Source organism: Oncorhynchus mykiss, chromosome 24 (genome assembly GCF_057628025.1).
Source record: "Oncorhynchus mykiss isolate SJ-2025 chromosome 24, ASM5762802v1, whole genome shotgun sequence".
NCBI lineage: Eukaryota > Metazoa > Chordata > Actinopteri > Salmoniformes > Salmonidae > Oncorhynchus > Oncorhynchus mykiss.
The window spans coordinates 23,232,444-23,250,021 of record NC_143045.1 but is presented as its reverse complement, the minus strand read 5'-3'; the positions used below and the strand labels follow the sequence as shown (position 1 = coordinate 23,250,021).

Sequence of the window (17,578 nt, the reverse complement as noted above, 5' to 3'; positions counted from 1 at the left end):
AGAGAGTTTGAGTATGCTGTTGATGCCTTGAAGTTGGGCCTGACGGCCTCAGAAGAGCCACCAGCAAAGTAATTGTAAGAAGTGCCTTGAAGTGTGATTACTTTGCCATTGACACAGTGGTAATTCTATGATTAAAATACTTTAATACTTAACACAAATTATAACTATTTCAGCCAAAAAAGGCTTCCTATTTGTCGCAGGCTAAAATTTTAATCTAGATTATGCCCCAACATCCCTGAAGATTACACAATATTTTTATTTAAGAAATTGTGCCGGGAGAAGACAAGGTCTCGTCTGTTTCCCAACCTGTTGCCCTCCTATTTAATTTCATTAATTTAGAGCCTCTGCTGCTGCACTGTACAGGGTTGATTAGAATGAGAATCAAACACATCTGGGTTGGAGACGTCTCCCATCCCGGGAATCTGACTGACAAAGATTGAGCGGATGTCCTTCCTTGAAGACAAGAGGCTGATATACTCATTTCGAACACAAATTGTTAGAAACACACTGAGGTAACACGCACACACCCACATCGACACACACTGACAGGCACACGCGTGCGTAGAAGCATTAGGAGCTTTTCAGCTGCAAGTAAGGGATATGCAGGCCCGAGATGAATAAACAGGCATGTCACTATCCATCTAGCTCAAACTGAGGACCTGTCTATCATCTTTATGTCACTGAGTGTAGGAATGTCTTCTCTTCTCACAGTTCATCTGGTATTGGGAGGAGGAGAGAGACAAAATGAGTTTATGGTTACCACTGAGTTTAAGAGGTGTATGGTACATCTTTAAAACACATCTTGTGTTTTGGGGGGTTTTCATGGTTAGCATGCTCTGACTGAATTAATTTATAGGCTTTAATTCATATTTGTTAACGTATATTTCAGGGAAGCTGGGTTTCACAGCTTCAGTCAGAGACTTTCATTTTTCTTTTCCCATGCCAATTTGGCATTAAATCTTCCCTGGTAGACCATCTGACATTCAGTGCTTCACAGTTACTCATCTGCTCTGAATCCAAGTTTTGGATTGATGCTCAATTTGTTCCAGGTAATTTTTAAGCCTTCAAGTTATAAAGGTCACGTAGCAGCTCTACTTAATTAATGACATTAGTTTGGAGCTGCTGCCATGCCTCTGGGCTGTACTGTGAGTGGGGTGGAGATGTATGTGTTGTGCAGCAGCTTGAGATGAAGGGATGAGAAAGTATGCAGAACTAAGATTTATTGCCATTTCTCCAAGTGAGAAAAACAGTCTGCCTGCTGCCAGCATTATGTTGTTGGTCCTGAAACCTGGCTAACATGGATATCAATATATAATCCTAGTGTTAAGGCTTTTGGGTTTTGCTGCAAAACAATGTGTGTGTATTTTTTCACAACATTTACACGAGTTCTCATTAATTGGGGGGATTCTTCCCAGGCTTGAAAATAGTTCTAAAGCTGGGTTTTTGGACCATATTATGACATACAAAAACCAAGAAAACTGTTGACAGTATGAACATGTTGCATATGCTCATGCTAGAATGGATATTAGGAAATACAAGTACAGCCAGTCCTATGATTCTAGACCACCCGTTTTGAGCTTGTTATTTCATTACTAGATTCAAGTTGTGGAAAATGTGGTATAAATTCTTAATGTCACATATGTACCTTTGTCAAAGCATGACAGTCTTCTTGGGAATGACCCTACAAGCTTGGCACACCTGTATTTGGGGAGGTTCTCCCATTCTTCTCTGCAGATCCTCTCAAGCTCTGTCAGGTGGGTTGGGAAGCATCGCTGCACAGCTATTTTCAAGTTTCTCCAGAGATGTTCGATCAGGTTCAAGTTCGGGCTCTGGCTGGGCCACTCAAGCACATTTAGAAACTTGCCACTCCTTCATTGTCTTGGCTGTGTGCTTAGGTTCATTGTCCTGTTGGACAAAGACCCTTTGCGCCAGTCTCAGATCCTGAGCAGGTTTTCATCAAGGATCTCTCTGTACTTTGCTCCGTTCATCTTTCCCTCGATCCTGACTAGTCTCCCAGTCCCTGCCGTTGAAAAACAACCCCACAGCATGATGCTGCCACGCGCATGCTTCACCGTAGGGATGGTGCCAGGTTTCCTCCAGACGTGACGCTTGGCATTCAGGCCAAAGAGTTCAATCTTGGTTTCATTAGACCATAGAATATTGAGATATTTATTATATTGTTTCTCATGGTCTGAGAGTCCTTTAGGTGCCTTTTGGCAAACTCCAAGAGGGCTGTCATGTGCTTTTTACTGAGGAGTGGCTTCCATATGGCCACTCTAACATAAAGGCCTGATTGGTGGAGTGCTGCAGAGATCGTCGTCCTTGTAGAATGTTCTCCCATCTCCACAGAGGAACTCTGAAACTCTGTCAGAGAGACCATCGGGTTCTTTGTCACCTCCCTCACCAATGCCCTTCTCCCCCCATTGCTCAGTTTGGCCAGCCGGCCAGCTCTAGGAAGAGTCTTGGTTGTTCCATACTTCTTCCATTTAAGAATGATGGAGGCCACTGTATTCTTGGGGACCTTCAATGCTGAAGAAATATTTTGGTACCCTTCCACAGATCTGGCCTCGACACAATCCTGTCTCGGAGCTCTTCGGACAATTCCTTCGACCTCATGGCTTGGTTTTTGCTCTGACATTCACTGTCAACTGTGGGACATTATATAGACAATTGTGTGCCTTTCCAAATCATATTCAATCAACTGAATTTACCACAGGTGGACTCCAATCAAGTTCTAGAAACATCTCAAGGACGATCAATGGAAACAGCATGCACCTGAGCTCAATTTCGAGTCTCATAGCAAAGGGTCTGAATACTTATGTAAATAACATATTTTTGATTTTATTTTCAGTACATTTGCAAACATTTCTTACAACCTGTTTTCGCTATCTCATTATGGGGTATTGTGTGTAGATTGATGAGGAGTCCAAATAAGTAATTTCAGGATATTGGACATTATGCACTGCACTGAATGAAGTCTATTTAATGTTAACGTGAAAGCCAACTGGAATGTATAGTTTTACAATATGTTGTATGTACTATATTTCCTGAACTGAAGTTGTGGCCTTTCTACAGTAGTGTCCTTCTACTAACAGCCCCGGAAGTGTATCAAGTAAACAAACCAGCAAAAACTACAAAACCGCTGCTGTTAAATTTTGATTCCTGTTTTTTGTTTCTTGGAGTAGAAAGAGTGATCTGTCTGAGTTCTTCATTTTGAAATCTGCCCAAATAAAAGCATTGATTGTCAGAACTAACACCCAAGGCTCAAAACTACAACAAAGCTTACAAATAAACTCTCTCACAGAAGGTGGAAATTCTATATTTTTTCTGTCTTTTCAGGCTTTGAGCATGTTGTGTGCTCAGTCTGTGAACGAATATCTTTCTGCGTAATTTCCAGTCCAAAATAATATCCCAGCATCACACATACAGAAACACACAAACTGGCACATACACATACATATCCTCATTCACACATGCACTTCCATGTACATTCATTTGTAAGAGGCCAGTTAAAAACAATGTTAACATCTCTGAGTTATTTATACAAATACAAAGATGGTTTCATTGACCTAATAGCTATAAGTAGCCCTGTAGCGCTTTCCATACACTATGATTTCTAGAAATATGAGAATGGGTATAGGAAACTGGTTGAGCCAGGCAAGTTAAAAGCTGAAGAAAGAATGCTCCTTTAAATATTTACAAGGTGAAACAGACTTGTTAGCAAGCACTGCATTAGAAGGATGTACAGCCTTTACATTAGAGGTCAATCAATGAAGGACTGCAAATCTAACTCACTCCTGACAGAAATTGCAGGCTAATGAATATTATAGGACATTGGTCTTGGATTCTAATGTATGTGATTACTTTATCCTCACTGCTCTATATGGCAAACACACTGATTCAAACCCAGTTCTGACACTGTGGAATACTAGTCCCATGTTAGGCAGGAAGCCACGGAGGACAGCTGCACTTTTGTTTGTGGAGGTCTGTGTTCTCCACAGTGCAGCCAAAGCTGGTCCACTGTTAATTCTCCTGTATAGAGATCCTAGTTCTCAGAGATTAGAGCAAGCTGATTCTCCCAGCCTGACCCGCTGCAGCACAAGCCCCGACACAGGCACTGAAACAGACAGGCAGGCAGTGAGAAAGAGACAGAGGAGAAGGAGAGAGGGAGCTGGAAGGAGGAGCCTTACCAGGAGCTTCTACTGGTAGAGTGTGAGAGAGAGAGAGAGAGAGAGAGAGAGGCGAGTAGAGGCACTCAGAGATTGAGAATGGAACATCAGTGAGACCGAGCCAGCATAAGCGCGAGAGAACGCGAGAAAGCTCACGCTGAAAGAGTCTACACATCAACAGGAGAGAGAAGCAACGCTGACCATCGGCAACTCTGAAGAGTGACATAGAGAGAAGGAGAGAGAGAAGAACAAGAGGAAAAGAAGAAGAAGAAGACTAGACAGAAGAGTTAAAGCTATATCCCTGACAGCAGGGAGATCATTGAGGGACTGTAGCACCCATCCAGAACTGCACAGAAGAGCACTGTTGTGTGTGTTTGTGTGTCAACTTCAATTTCACACACTCGTCCACTGTGTTTCAGAGGTTCACCCTCTTCCTCTCCAGCCATGATCCCCTGGGTCGTTGTGTTCCTGTGGATCTCCGGACATGGTAAGTCCACTGGCTCTTTTCCTCTTATCCACTGCATCTGTCTAGGACCCTTCTGTTATTATCTGTTTTAGTTCGTGACTGCATGTGAATAGGGAGCATTTTCTTTGAAGTAGTCTCTGCTGTGAGCTGTCAGAGCTGATGCAGTCAGATTTGTCTTATTTTCCCTCAATGATCTGTCACTGTGCGATATGGGGAGGAAACTGCTGGATAATAATGCAATACTTGTGTTTAGAGGTTTTAACAGTTGTAGACAGTGGTGCCCTGTCTCGGGAGTTCATCATGGCTTGTGCCCTGTCAGTCTGGTTCGACACTCCTTTTCAGATTGAATGTAGTCAACAGGCACGCTCCTCTGAGTGCTCACATCCCAGCTCGATGAAGCGTTTGCTCCCCACGACTCACATTGTTTTGAAACTATGACAATCTCTTTGCCAGAGCAATTTTTTTCTTTTCCGGAGCTATTTCTACCCCTGACAATCTCTTTGCCAGAGACTTACCGGGGGGTTGGTCAGGACGACAGAGGAAGATAAGTAGTGCTTAGAATAGAGCACTCTGAACAACACTATCCCTTTGACCAAGTCTGCAGCTGATTTCAATCTAAGACAGTGAGTTAGAAATGAAGATGGATGGATGGGTTGTTTTCCCTTCTTGCCAGCGGGTGGTTGTCTTTGGAAAACAATGTAACTCTCGCTGTCAGTAACATGTGAGAAGTCTGGGATCATCACTATGTGATGTCTGGGTGAGATGTGGCTGGACTGAGACCAGACAGAGTAGAAGGGAGTGTGTTTACTCCTCGTGGTCCCTCAGACAGTAGCGGGAGTGTGTTAGCTCCTCCGTGGTCACGCAGAGTAGGGAGAGTGTGTGTGCAGTGTGTTAGCTCTTCTGTGGCCATGGTAACTGACCCACAATGGGAGCAGGAGCTAATCCCAGAGGGTGTCAGGGTCAACGGAGCTGTCACAGCTTCTTTTCAAAGTTTGACCCTTCACACTGGTTTGGCATCTAAGCAGGGTTCTGTCCCTCATCTCTCTCAGTGTGTGTGTGTGTGTGTGCGTGTGCGTGTGTGTGTGTGTGTGCGCGCGCGCGCGTGTGTGTGTGTGTGTGTGTGTGTGTGTGTGTGTGTGTGTGTGTGTGTGTGTGTGTGTGCACAGAGAGAGGCATAACCTTATGTTCAAAATCAACAGGGGGAAAAGGAAGTTAAGTATTTCCAATTTGTGTCAGATTGAACCAAATTACTATCCTCAAGCTTTTCCCCTTTCCCCCTTTAACCTAAGAAGCTGATAATTGCCAAACTAAATTCAGCAAAAAAAGAAACGTCCTCTCACTGTCAACTGCATTTATTTTCAGCAAACTTAACATGTGTAAATATTTGTATGAGCATAACAAGATTGAACAACTGAGTCATAAACTGAACAAGTTTCACAGACATGTGACTATAACAGAAACGGAATAATGTGTCCCTGAACAAAGGGGGGGTCAAAATCAAAGTAACAGTCAGTAACTGGTGTGGCCACCAGCTGCATTAAGTACTACAGTGCATCTCCTCCTCTTGGACTGTACCAGGTTTGCAGTTCTTGCTGTGAGATATTACCACACTTTTCCACCAAGGCACCTGCAAGTTCCCGGACATTTCTTGAGAGAATGGCCCTTGCTCTCACCCTCCGATCCAACAGGTCTCAGACGTGCTCAATGGGATAGAGTTCCGGGCTCTTCGCTGGCCATGGCAGAACACTGACATTGCTGTTTTGCAGGAAATCACGCACAGAACGAGCAGTATGGCTGGTGGCATTGTCATGCTGGAGGGTCATGTCAGGATGAGCCTGCAGGAAGGGTACCACGTGAGGGAGGACGATGTCTTCCCTGTAACGCACAGCGGTGAGATTGCCTGCATTGACAACAAACTCAGTCCGAGGATGCTGTGACACACCACCCCAGACCATGGCGGACCCCCACCTCCTCATCGATCCCGCTCCAGAGTACAGGCCTCGTGTAACGCTCATTCCTTCAACGATAAACACAAATCCGACCATCACCCCTGGTGAGATAAAACCACAACTCGTCAGTAAAGAGCCATTATTGCAATTCCTGTGTGGTCCAGCGACAGTGGGTTTGTGCCGTAGGCAACGTTGTTGGTGTTTGGTGAGGACCTTCCTTATAACAGGCCAACAAGCCCTCAGTCCAGCCTCTCTCAGCCTATTGCGGACCGTCTGAGCACTGATGGAGGGATTGTGCGTTCCTGGTGTAACTCAGGCAGTTGTTGTTGCCATCCTGTACCTGTCCCACAGGTGTGATGTTCGGATGTACCGATCCTGTGCAGGTGTTGTTACACGTGGTCGGCCACTGCAAGGATGATCAGATGTCTGTCCTGTCTCAATGTAGTGCTTAGGTGTCTCACAGTACGGACACTGCAATTTATTGCCCTGGCCTCATCTGCAGTCCTCATGCCTCTTTGCAACATGCCTAAGGCACATTCACGCAGATGAGCAGGGACACTGGGCATCTTTTTTTTGGTGTTTTTCAGCGTCAGTAGAAATGCCTCTTTAGTGACTTGAGTTTTCATAACTGTGACCTTAATTGCCTACCGTCTGTAAGCTGTTAGTGTCTTAACAACCGTTCCACAGGTGCATGTTCATTCATTGTTTATGGTTCATTGAATGGGAAACAGCATGGGAAACAGTGTTTAAACACTTTACAATGAAGATCTGTGAAGTTATTTGGATTTTTAATAATTATCTTTGAAGGACAGGGTCCTGAAAAAGGGACGTTTCTTTTTTTGATGAGTTTACCTGATGATGATAGCCTACCTGCTGAAATACCATATACAGCAATTGAACATTCTAATATCATCGCTGCATAGATCTCGATACATCTACTCTGTGTGCACAGTTATTTTACCAGCATCATCATTTTTCCCTTCATTATAGGTGATATTTTCAGTTTTGGGAAAAACAACCACCCAGCACATATCTCAGGTAATGCAGACCGGTGCGAGATTGCTCTACAATTCAGCTGAGTTTGTTATTACCATAATATAAAATAATATAAGCCCTGGCAGGTAAACAGGAGATAACAACCTGTCTGCTTGCCTTTTACCAGTTATTTTACCAGCAACTTTACCCCTATAGCTAATTCTAGTTTTACAAAGTATTACTCTGTTTATGTCGCCAGCTACTTTCAGCCAACATCTTTTATGAAAAAGGGATAGAGGGAATTGTGTGGCTGAGACTCACATTTCTAGAGAGAGCCATTTTCAAGTGAGAGAGAGAGAGAGAGAGAGAGAGAGAGAGAGAGAGAGAGAGAGAGAGAGAGAGAGAGAGAGAGAGAGAGAGAGAGAGAGAGAGAGAGAGAGAGAGAGAGAGAGAGAGAGAGAGAGAGAGAGAGAGAGAGAGAGAGAGAGAGAGAGAGAGAGAGAGAGAGAGAGAGAGAGAGAGAGAGAGAGAGAGAGAGAGAGAGAGAGAGAGAGGTCCTGAGTTGTGCTGATCTCAATCCTGCCAGTACTGCATGGAGGGTTCCCTGGCACTCACCTGATCCACTACTGACTGATGACACGGTGTGAGCCAGGAGGATCCTGACAGAATGTCCCCAAGAAGGCAGTCACCGCAGGCAAAACCTGTCCCGAGACCTTGTCTATCTCTCTCATTGTCTCTCTCATTCTCTCTCTTTCTCTCTCTTTCCCTCTATCCATGGCTCTCATAAGGGTTACAGTGTGATTGAACGCCATCTCTGCTTTCAGGGAAATGGTGCTGGAATTTCTGAGTACAGAAAGTCCCTGTGGAGGGAGCCAGTTTAAGAATAGAGTCTTGTACTGGATGTGCCTGTCCCTGTGGCAGACTGGAACCAAAAAACCACACAGAGGTATATGGAGTGACTCTCTCTCTCTCAAACTATACCCAGATCCCTGGCCTTCTTATTAAAATCATAAGCAAACTGTCCAGTAGTTGCTTGGATGGTACTTATAGGCAACACGTCTAATCATTCTACTGGCCTCGTGTTTGCACACTGGGGGCAGTGCAGAACATCAATGGACTCCATTCCTCTCTCTTTCTCTCTCCTTCTCCCTCTCCACCTTTTGGCTTCCTTCCTCTTTTCCAGCTCACAGGCACACTCCTGGACCTCCTAGTGCTAAGTCACCACCCTGCCATGACACTAAGCTGTTTCTTAACCCTGGAAAGAAGGTCTTAGCACCCCACAAGCCTCGATTTAATTTACTGCTGTCTATTAACTGTCTGCCTATTCTGAACCTAAACCCGCTTTTCACGGAACACAAGCTTTGATACCAAATTCCTAATAGCTTCATAATTAAATGTCAACACAATGTCATGTTTGGTTTTTGGGATTTTGGAGTAAATCTCTTTGCTTCTTTGAAAGAGTAAAAACCCTCAATCACATTTCAAAATACCAATCATCCCCAAATGACATTGGTCAATGTTTTCTCCATTTTATTGCATCATTGTGCATTCTAAATAGTTATTTGCAAGCACTGCATGTGTTAAACCCCTTGTAAATGTATGGATTATGACACATAATAATCAAATTGTAATTAATAGATTTTGCCATTTCAACCACAAGCTAAAAAAAAATTATTAAAAAAAAAATCCATATACTGTCAAACACTCTCCTTTAGTCATCATACAGACTTTCTCACACAGCTTCTGCTGTGGTCTATCTTCCTGTTTCTGTTGTCAACATGATGGCTAATGAGATAGAGGAAGGGCACATAATGTGTCTTCTATCTTAACTCTTCACCCCTCAATGATGACACATGCTGTAAGGACGTAACTCTAGCCGGTCCACGTCTCCACGGAAGATTAATATTGATGTCCTCCATTGGGATGTGACGTTGTGAGCCAACCTTTGTTTCCTTGTTTGTGCTTTGTGTATCATCAAGGCTAGCGATATAAGTCACCTCAGACGCCCCATGACCCCTGCTGATTTTTCTGTCACAATAGATTAAGCCTAATCCAATCCAGGCTGACGTTTCCCAATGGATATTTCTGATAGTAAACATATGAATAAATAATAAGGAGCTGTGTCTAGAAAGCTTTGGCTCTCAGTCCCAGTGGTAAGCAATGGATAGGCCTTCAAAAGGGGTCATTCTACAGAAAGTTATTTACAATAATATTAGATAAGGTTACAGGTTTATGTTGAGTGAATAGACATTGTTTAGTAGGTTTTTGCCTTCAGAGTAGCTGGCATTGTTTTTCATGATTGATAATAGGTTATGGCTTTTGTTACAATTCGATTAGAGTAATTAGATCATTGAGTTACCGTGTAATTAAAGCTATTGCATTTTAATCAGCTGTTGTCTTTGTAATTCATTGTTATGCATCGTGTATCTTGATGCTTGCATCATGGGCCTTTAGCAGATGCCAAACAAGCATAAGTAAGAGATCATTTCAAAGACATGCAATGTTCTCTATTCTCTTCATATTTTATCTGTCTGCTTAATCCGATTAAATGGATGGAATCTCTTCAAGTCGGATTCCGGTCAGGGAGGAAAGGAAAATCATTAGTTTGGAAACTATTCTTGCAAATCAGGCAATGATCCTCTTAAGCAGTCAACAAAAATAAAACTGTGTTTACTGGAGTTCATTACAATTCTCCAATGGCATCACTGTTCCCAAGTATACTCCAAAGACCCCCTCCGTACCATTCGGTATTACATACTCCAATATCCCTCCAACCCCCAGCCACGCCTTCTCTCCCTCGCTGAGACTTTTCGCTTGGATCTTGGATCTCACTCATCTTGGATCTCATTCCGAGGGGATGAATTTATCCAGATTGGAGCACTCTCGGCAAATTTGCATTATCCCGGATTACATGTCTGCTGGGCGAAATGTTAAGTAATTCAACCAGATGCTGTTGTGTTCATGAGGTCACCTGTGGAGTGAGGTTTAGCACCCACCTGCACTCCTCAGTCCCACCCTTTCCCTATTCCCCCTCTTTCTTTGAAACGTGGGGCAGCACCATACGTGGCCTGTCTGTCTCTCATAAGGAGTATCAGGATACGGGGAGATAGCAGAAGGGGGAAGACGGGCACACTGGGAGGCAGCTGCCTTCTCTGAGCACAGTCGGGAATTTTTGACAGATTAAAGAGGGGATTAATGGTTTCTAAATTGCAGCCTAATGCACAGGAAACAACAGGCAATGTTATTCTGTCTCAGTGGGAGCCGAGCGCAGTGGCTTGGCAAGGGAGATCAACAGAGCTGGGCTAAGGCGGGTCGTATACCGCGCTTCTGTTCCGGCAGCGTCAGCATGGCACAGCTGGTCAAAACCCTGTGCCTACCTCCTTGTTCCTGTGTAGGGGGTAGCTGGGCAGAGAAAAGGTTGGGAAGGGGGTAGAAGAGTGGAAGCAATGAGTGTAGCTTGCTCATCAGTTGTTAACTCAATTTCCTCCTCATTAGTAAAGAGATCATTTTTTCAGTTATATAGTTTAGGGTGTGTTGTATCGAAAATGTATGCAGATATGATCAGCGTGAGGCTATACACTGCATGTGTAACGGATGTGAAACGGCTAGCTTAGTTAGCGGTGTTAGCGGACGTCACTTGCTCTGAGACCTTGAAGTAGTAGTTCCCCTTACTCTGGAAGGGCCGCGGCTTTTGTGGAGCGATGGGTAACGATGCTTCGTGGGTGACTGTTGTTGATGTGTGCAGAGGGTCCCTGGTTCGCGCCTGGGTATGGGCGAGGGGACGGTCTAAAGTTATACTGTTACATTGATGCTGTTGACCCGGATCACTGGTTGCTGCGGAAAAAGAAGGGGGTCAAAAGGGGGGTGAGTGTAACGGATGTGAAACGGCTAGCTTAGTTAGCGGTGCGCGCTAAATAGCGTTTCAATCGGTGACGTCACTTGCTCTGAGACCTTGAAGTAGTAGTTCCCCTTGCTCTGGAAGGGCCGCGGCTTTTGTGGAGTGATGGGTAACGATGCTTCGTGGGTGACTGTTGTTGATGTGTGCAGAGGGTCCCTGGTTCGCGCCCGGGTATGGGCGAGGGGACGGTCTAAAGTTATACTGTTATACATGTTTGGAAACAGAGCATTGTTTCTCTTGATTTATAAATGGCACGTAACAGTTCCATTAGTGCCAAAATAGAGGAGCAAATTATGTTAGCAATTCAATCCACTTTGGAGAGTTTAATAATGATGATTCTAATGTGTTATGGTTGTCTATTATGTTCTGGAGAACTCCTGACTTTGCCTCAAAATAACAATCCACATGTGTTTTCCCATCTCTGGCTCTTTTTGCTGCCCATTGCTCTTGCAGAGTGGAAAAAAAGTTGCTCCCGGCATTGATATTGTTATCAGTGCAAATCTGGAGTTATTACCTTGGGTAAATCGCATGCCATCCTCTTCGCTGCCTACTGCTGCCGATATAATGTTGTGTATCCTGGAAGCGGCTGAAGCATTTGTGAGTAAACCACCAAGTAAATGCATTGACAGGATTGTTACAGTCCGTGTTGGAGGGAGGATGGAAGATGCATTTGGTGTTTTGGCACAGGAGGCACTTGAGGAATTGGGCTTCTGATCTGATAACAGCTTCAAAGTGTTTTGCAGGAAGTTTCTGGGACAGACCAATATTACACCTGGATGAACTCGGCTGTCTCTACCTGCCTCACTCCCTCCTTCCATTTCTCTCTCTCTGTTCTCCCTCTCTCATGCCAATGTTTCTTACCAGAGATGGAAATAGTTTTAAATTGGCCGATGCCAGCTAGCTGTGTGTGCTTGTTCTGTGCATATCAAAATGAATGTGTGTGGATGTGTGTCAGAGTTGCGGGGGTACTACTGTGCAATGCCAATTATGTCAGCAGGCCTTGTGCGGCAATATATACTGAACAAAAATACAAACACAACATGTAAAGTGCTGGTCCCATGTTTTATGAGCTGAAATAAGAGATCCCAGACATTTTCCATACACACAAAAAGCTTACTTTTCTCATATTTGTGCACACATTTGTTTACATCCCTGTTAGTGAGCATGTCTCATTTGCCAAGATAATCCATCCACCTGACAGTTATGGCATATCAAGAAGCTTATTAAACAGCATGATTTCACAGGTGCACCTTGCGCTGGTGACTATAATAGGCCACTCTAAAATGTGCATTTTTGTCACACAACACAATGCCACAGATGTCTCAAGTTTTGACGGCGCTTGCAATTGGCATGCTGGAGTGTCCACCAGAGCTGTTAGTGTAACCGATGTGAAATGGATAGCTAGTTAGCTAATAGCATTTCAATTGGTGACGTCACTCGCTCTGAGACCTTGAAGTAGTTGTTCCCCTTGCTCTGCAAGGGCAGCGGCTTTGTGAAGCGATGGGTAACAATCCTTCGATGGTGGCTGTTGTCGATGTGTGCAGAGGGACCCTGGTTCGAGCCCAGTTAGGGGTGAGGAGAAGGACAGAAGCTACACTGTTACATTGATGCTGTTGACCCGGATCACTGGTTGCTGCAGAGAAGGAGGAGGTCAAAAGGGGGGTGAGTGTAACTGATGTGAAATGGCTAGCTTGTTAGTAGGGTGTGTGCTAATACAGTTTCAATCGGTGATGTAACTCGCTCTTAGACCTTGAAGCAGTTGTTCCCCTTGCTGTGGCTTTTGTGGAGCGATGGACAACGATGCTTCGTGGGAGGTAGCTTTGATGTGTTCAGAGGGTCCCTAGTTCGAGCCCAGGTAGGGGTGAGGAGAGGGACGGAAGCTATACCGTTACATTGGCATACAATTTTATGTTAATTTCTCAACCATAAGCTACCTCAAATGTCGTTTTAGAGAACTTGACAACACGTCCAACCGGCCTCACAACTGCAGACCACGTGTAACCACGCCAGCCCAGAACCTCCACATCCCACTTCTTCACCTGCAACATCGATAGCATCCTGACTGGCTGCATCACTGCCTGGTACAGCAATTGTTCGGCCTCTGACCGCAAGGCACTACAGAGGGTAGTGCGTACGACCCAGTACATCACTGGGGCTAAGCTGCCTGCCATTCAGGACCTCTACACCAGGCGGTGTCAGAGGAAGGCCCTAAGAATTGTCAAAGACCTCAGCCTCCCCAGTCATAGACTGTTCTCTCTACTACCGCATGGCAAGCGGTAAGACTCCTTAACAGGTAATCAAATGGGTACCCGGACAATTTGCATTGTGTGCCACCCCCCAACCCCTCTTTTTACACTGCTCCTATGCTCTGTTTATCATATACAGTATGCATAGTCACTTTAACTATATATGCATAGTCACTTTAACTAATTGTTGCATGTTGCGTTTCTGGTTTTGTTCAGTATACATGCAAATTAGCATTTTCTATGTGTATTTGTATTTACTCTGGATCCCCATTTAAAAAATATATATATATATTTTACCTTTATTTAACTAGGCAAGTCAGTTAAGAACAAATTCCTACTTTCAATGACGGCCTGGAAACAGTGGGTTAACTGACTTGTTCAAGGACAGAACGACAGATGTTTACCTTATCAGCTCAGGGATTCGATCTTGCAACCTTTCGGTTACTAGTGCCACGCGCTAGCCATTAGTTTACCTGCCGTCCCAGGCTTTCCATGGATCCCCATTAGCTGCTGTCAAGGCAGCAGCTACTCTTCCTGGATTCCAAACACATTAAACTTCTTAGGGCTGCAATCCCGCTATCGGGATCGAGAAACTCAACATATAAGGAAATCAATCAATTGAAATTAGGCCCCTATCTATTGATTTCACTTGACTGGGCAGGGGCGCAGCCATCGGCTCACCCACTTGGGAGCCAGGTATACCCACTGGGGAGCCAGTTATTCCTCACAAAGGGCTTTACTAAAGACAGAAATAATCCTCAGTTTCATTAGATGTCCAGTTGGTTGGTCTGAGACGATCCCAAATCAAATTAAAGTTTTTTTGTCACGTGCGCCGAATACAACAGGTGTAGAAAGACAGAAATAATCCTCAGTTTCATCCGATGTCCAGTTGGTTGGTCTGCTACGATCCCAAATCAAATCAAAGTTTATTTGTCACGTGCACCGAATACAACAGGTGTAGTAGACCTTACAGTGAAATGCTTACTTACAGGCTCTAACCAATAGTGCAAAACAGGTATTAGGTGAATAAATAAAACAACAGTAAAAAGACAGGCTATATATGACAACAGCCAGTGAAGAGCAGGGCGCCAAATTCAAAACAACAGAAATCCCATATTTAAAATTCCTCAAACATACATGTATCTTATACCGTTTTAAAGGTAATCTTGTTGTTAAACCCACCACAGTGTCCGATTTCAAATAGGCTTTACAGCGATAGCACCACAAACAATTAGGTTAGGTCACCACCAACTCACAGAAAAAGTCAGCAATTTTCCAGTCAAAGAGAGGAGTCACAAAAAGCACAAATAGAGATAAAATGAATCACTAACCTTTGGCGATCTTCATCAGATCACACTCATAGGACTTCATGTTACACAATACATGCATGTTTTGTTTAATAACTTCTTAAGGTATAGAGGCAGCATTTTCACTTTTGGATAAATAGCGTGCCCAATTTCAACTTCCTGCTACTTATGCCAAGAATATAAGATATGCACACAATTAGTAGATTTGGATAGAAAACACTCTGAAGTTTCTAAAACTGTTTGAATCATGTCTGTGAGTATAACAGAACTTATGTAGCAGTCAAAATCCCGAGAACTAACCGTTCAGATTTTATTTTTTGAGGTCTCTGTCTCATTGGGAAACAGTATTTCTTAGGAACTTGTTTTCAGTTCCTACCGCTTCCACTGGATGTCACCAGTCTTTGGAATTTGGTTGAGGTTATTCATTTGTGCAATGAAGAAGTACGGCCATCTAGGAACTGCGTAACACTGTTGAGAGTTGCGCAAGACTTGAAAAGTAGCTTAGTTTGTTGTCTTCCTGTATTGAACACAGATAGACCCGTCTTCAATTTGATAGATTATTAACATTTAAAAATACCTAAAGTTGTATTACAAAAGTAGTTTGAAATGTTTTGGCAAAGTTTACAGGTAACTTTTGAAATATTTTGTAGTGAGGTTGCTCAATTTGGAAGCTGTTTTTTTCTGGATCAAATGCGCCAAATAAATGGACATTTTGGATATATATGGACGGAATTAATCGAACAAAAGGACCAATTGTGATGTTGATGGGACATATTCGAGTGCCAACAAAAGAAGCTTGTCAAAGGTAAGGCATGTTTCATATTTTATTTCTGCATTTTGTGTAGCGCCTGCAGGGTTGAAATATGCTACCCTCTTTGCTTACTGTTGTGCTATCATCAGATAATAGCTTATGCTTTCACCGAAAAAACTTTTAAAAATCTGACATGTTGGCTGGATTCATAACGAGTGTAGCTTTAATTTAGTATTACATGTGTGATTTAATGAAAGTTTGAATTTTATATCATTTATTTGAATTTGCATGTGCTGCATTTTCCCTGGCTTTTGGCCAAGTGGGACGCAAGCGTCCCCCATACCATAGGAAGTTAAGGAGAGGTATATCTATATTTCCATGTCTAACAATTGTATTTATCGACATTTATAATGATTATTTCTGTAAAATGATGTGGCTTTCTGCAATATCACAGAATGTTTTTGGAACTAGTGAACGTAACACGGCAATGTATACTGATATTTTTTTATATAAATATGAACTTTATTAATTCAACCGCTGTGTCAGATTTTAAAAAACTTTACGGAAAAAGCAAACCATGCAATAATCTGAGACGGCGCTCAGAAAATAAATAAAATTATCCGCTATGTTGGAGTCAACAGAAATCAGAAATCACATTATAAATATTCCCTTACCTTTGACGATCTTCATCAGAATGCACTCCCAGGAATCCTAGTTCCACAATAAATGCTTGATATGTTCGATAATGTCCATTATTTATGTCCAAGTAGCTACTTTTGTTAGCGAGTTTAGTACAGAAATCCAAACGCTCGTGCAGGTCCATCCGAACGTCGAAAGAAAACTTCAAAAAGTTATATTACAGGTCGAAGAAACTAGGCTTGGGGGTAGAAGCTGTTTAGAAGCCTCTTGGACCTAGAATTGGTTCTCCGGTACTGCTTGCCACGTGGTAGCAGAGAGAACAGTCTATGACTAGGGTGGCTGGAGTCTTAGACAATTTTTAGGGCCTTCCTCTGACACCGCCTGGTATAGAGGTCCTGGATGGCAGGAAGCTTGGCCCAGGTGATGTACTGGGCCGTTCGTACTACCCTCTATAGTACCTTGCGGTCGGAGGCCGAACAGTTTCTATACCAAATCAAATCAAATCAAATGTATTTACATATCCCTTCATACATCAGCTGATATCTCAAAGTGCTGTACAGAAACCTAGCCTAAAACCCCAAACAGCAAGCAATGCAGGTGTAGAAGCACAGTGGCTCAGTAAAACTCCCTAGAAAGGCCAACACCTAGGAAGAAACCTAGAGAGGAACCAGGCAATGAGGGGTGGCCAGTCCTCTTCTGGCTGTGCCGGGTGGAGATTATAACAGAACATGGCCAAGAAGTTAAAATGTTCATAAATGACCAGCATGGTCAAATAATAATAATCACAGTAGTTGTCGAGGGTGCAGCAAGTCAGCACCTCAGGAGTAAATGTCAGTTGGCTTTTCATAGCCGATCATTAGGACCAGGCAGTGATGCAACCAGTCAAGATGCTCTCGATGGAGCAGCTATAGAACCTTTTGACGATCTGAGGACCTATGCCAAATCTTTTCAGTCTCCTGAGGGGGAATTGGTTTTGTCATGCCTGCTTCACGACTGGCATGTTGTGCTTGGACCATGTTCGTTTGTTGGTGATGTGGACACCAAGGAACTTGAAGCTCTCACCCTGCTCCACTGCAGCCCCATCGATGAGATGGTGCTTAGACAGAAAAATCTAATTGGCCCACAGACATGCCTCTAATGTTAGGCCTGTCTCTGTGTCATTATGGAGTTGTTTACCA

General features: G+C 43.5%; 1 protein-coding gene across 1 annotated transcript in view; it reads left to right on the top strand.

The window, feature by feature from the left end:
* The first annotated feature begins 4,095 nt into the window (after positions 1-4,095).
* Positions 4,096-17,578, top strand: part of LOC110503369 (kin of IRRE-like protein 3) — a 210,945-nt gene continuing 197,462 nt past the window's right edge. The window contains exon 1 of the mRNA XM_036961432.2: positions 4,096-4,656. Within this exon, the coding sequence (XP_036817327.1) occupies positions 4,614-4,656 (43 nt within the window). The 5' untranslated portion in view covers positions 4,096-4,613. The remainder of the gene's footprint in view (positions 4,657-17,578) is intronic.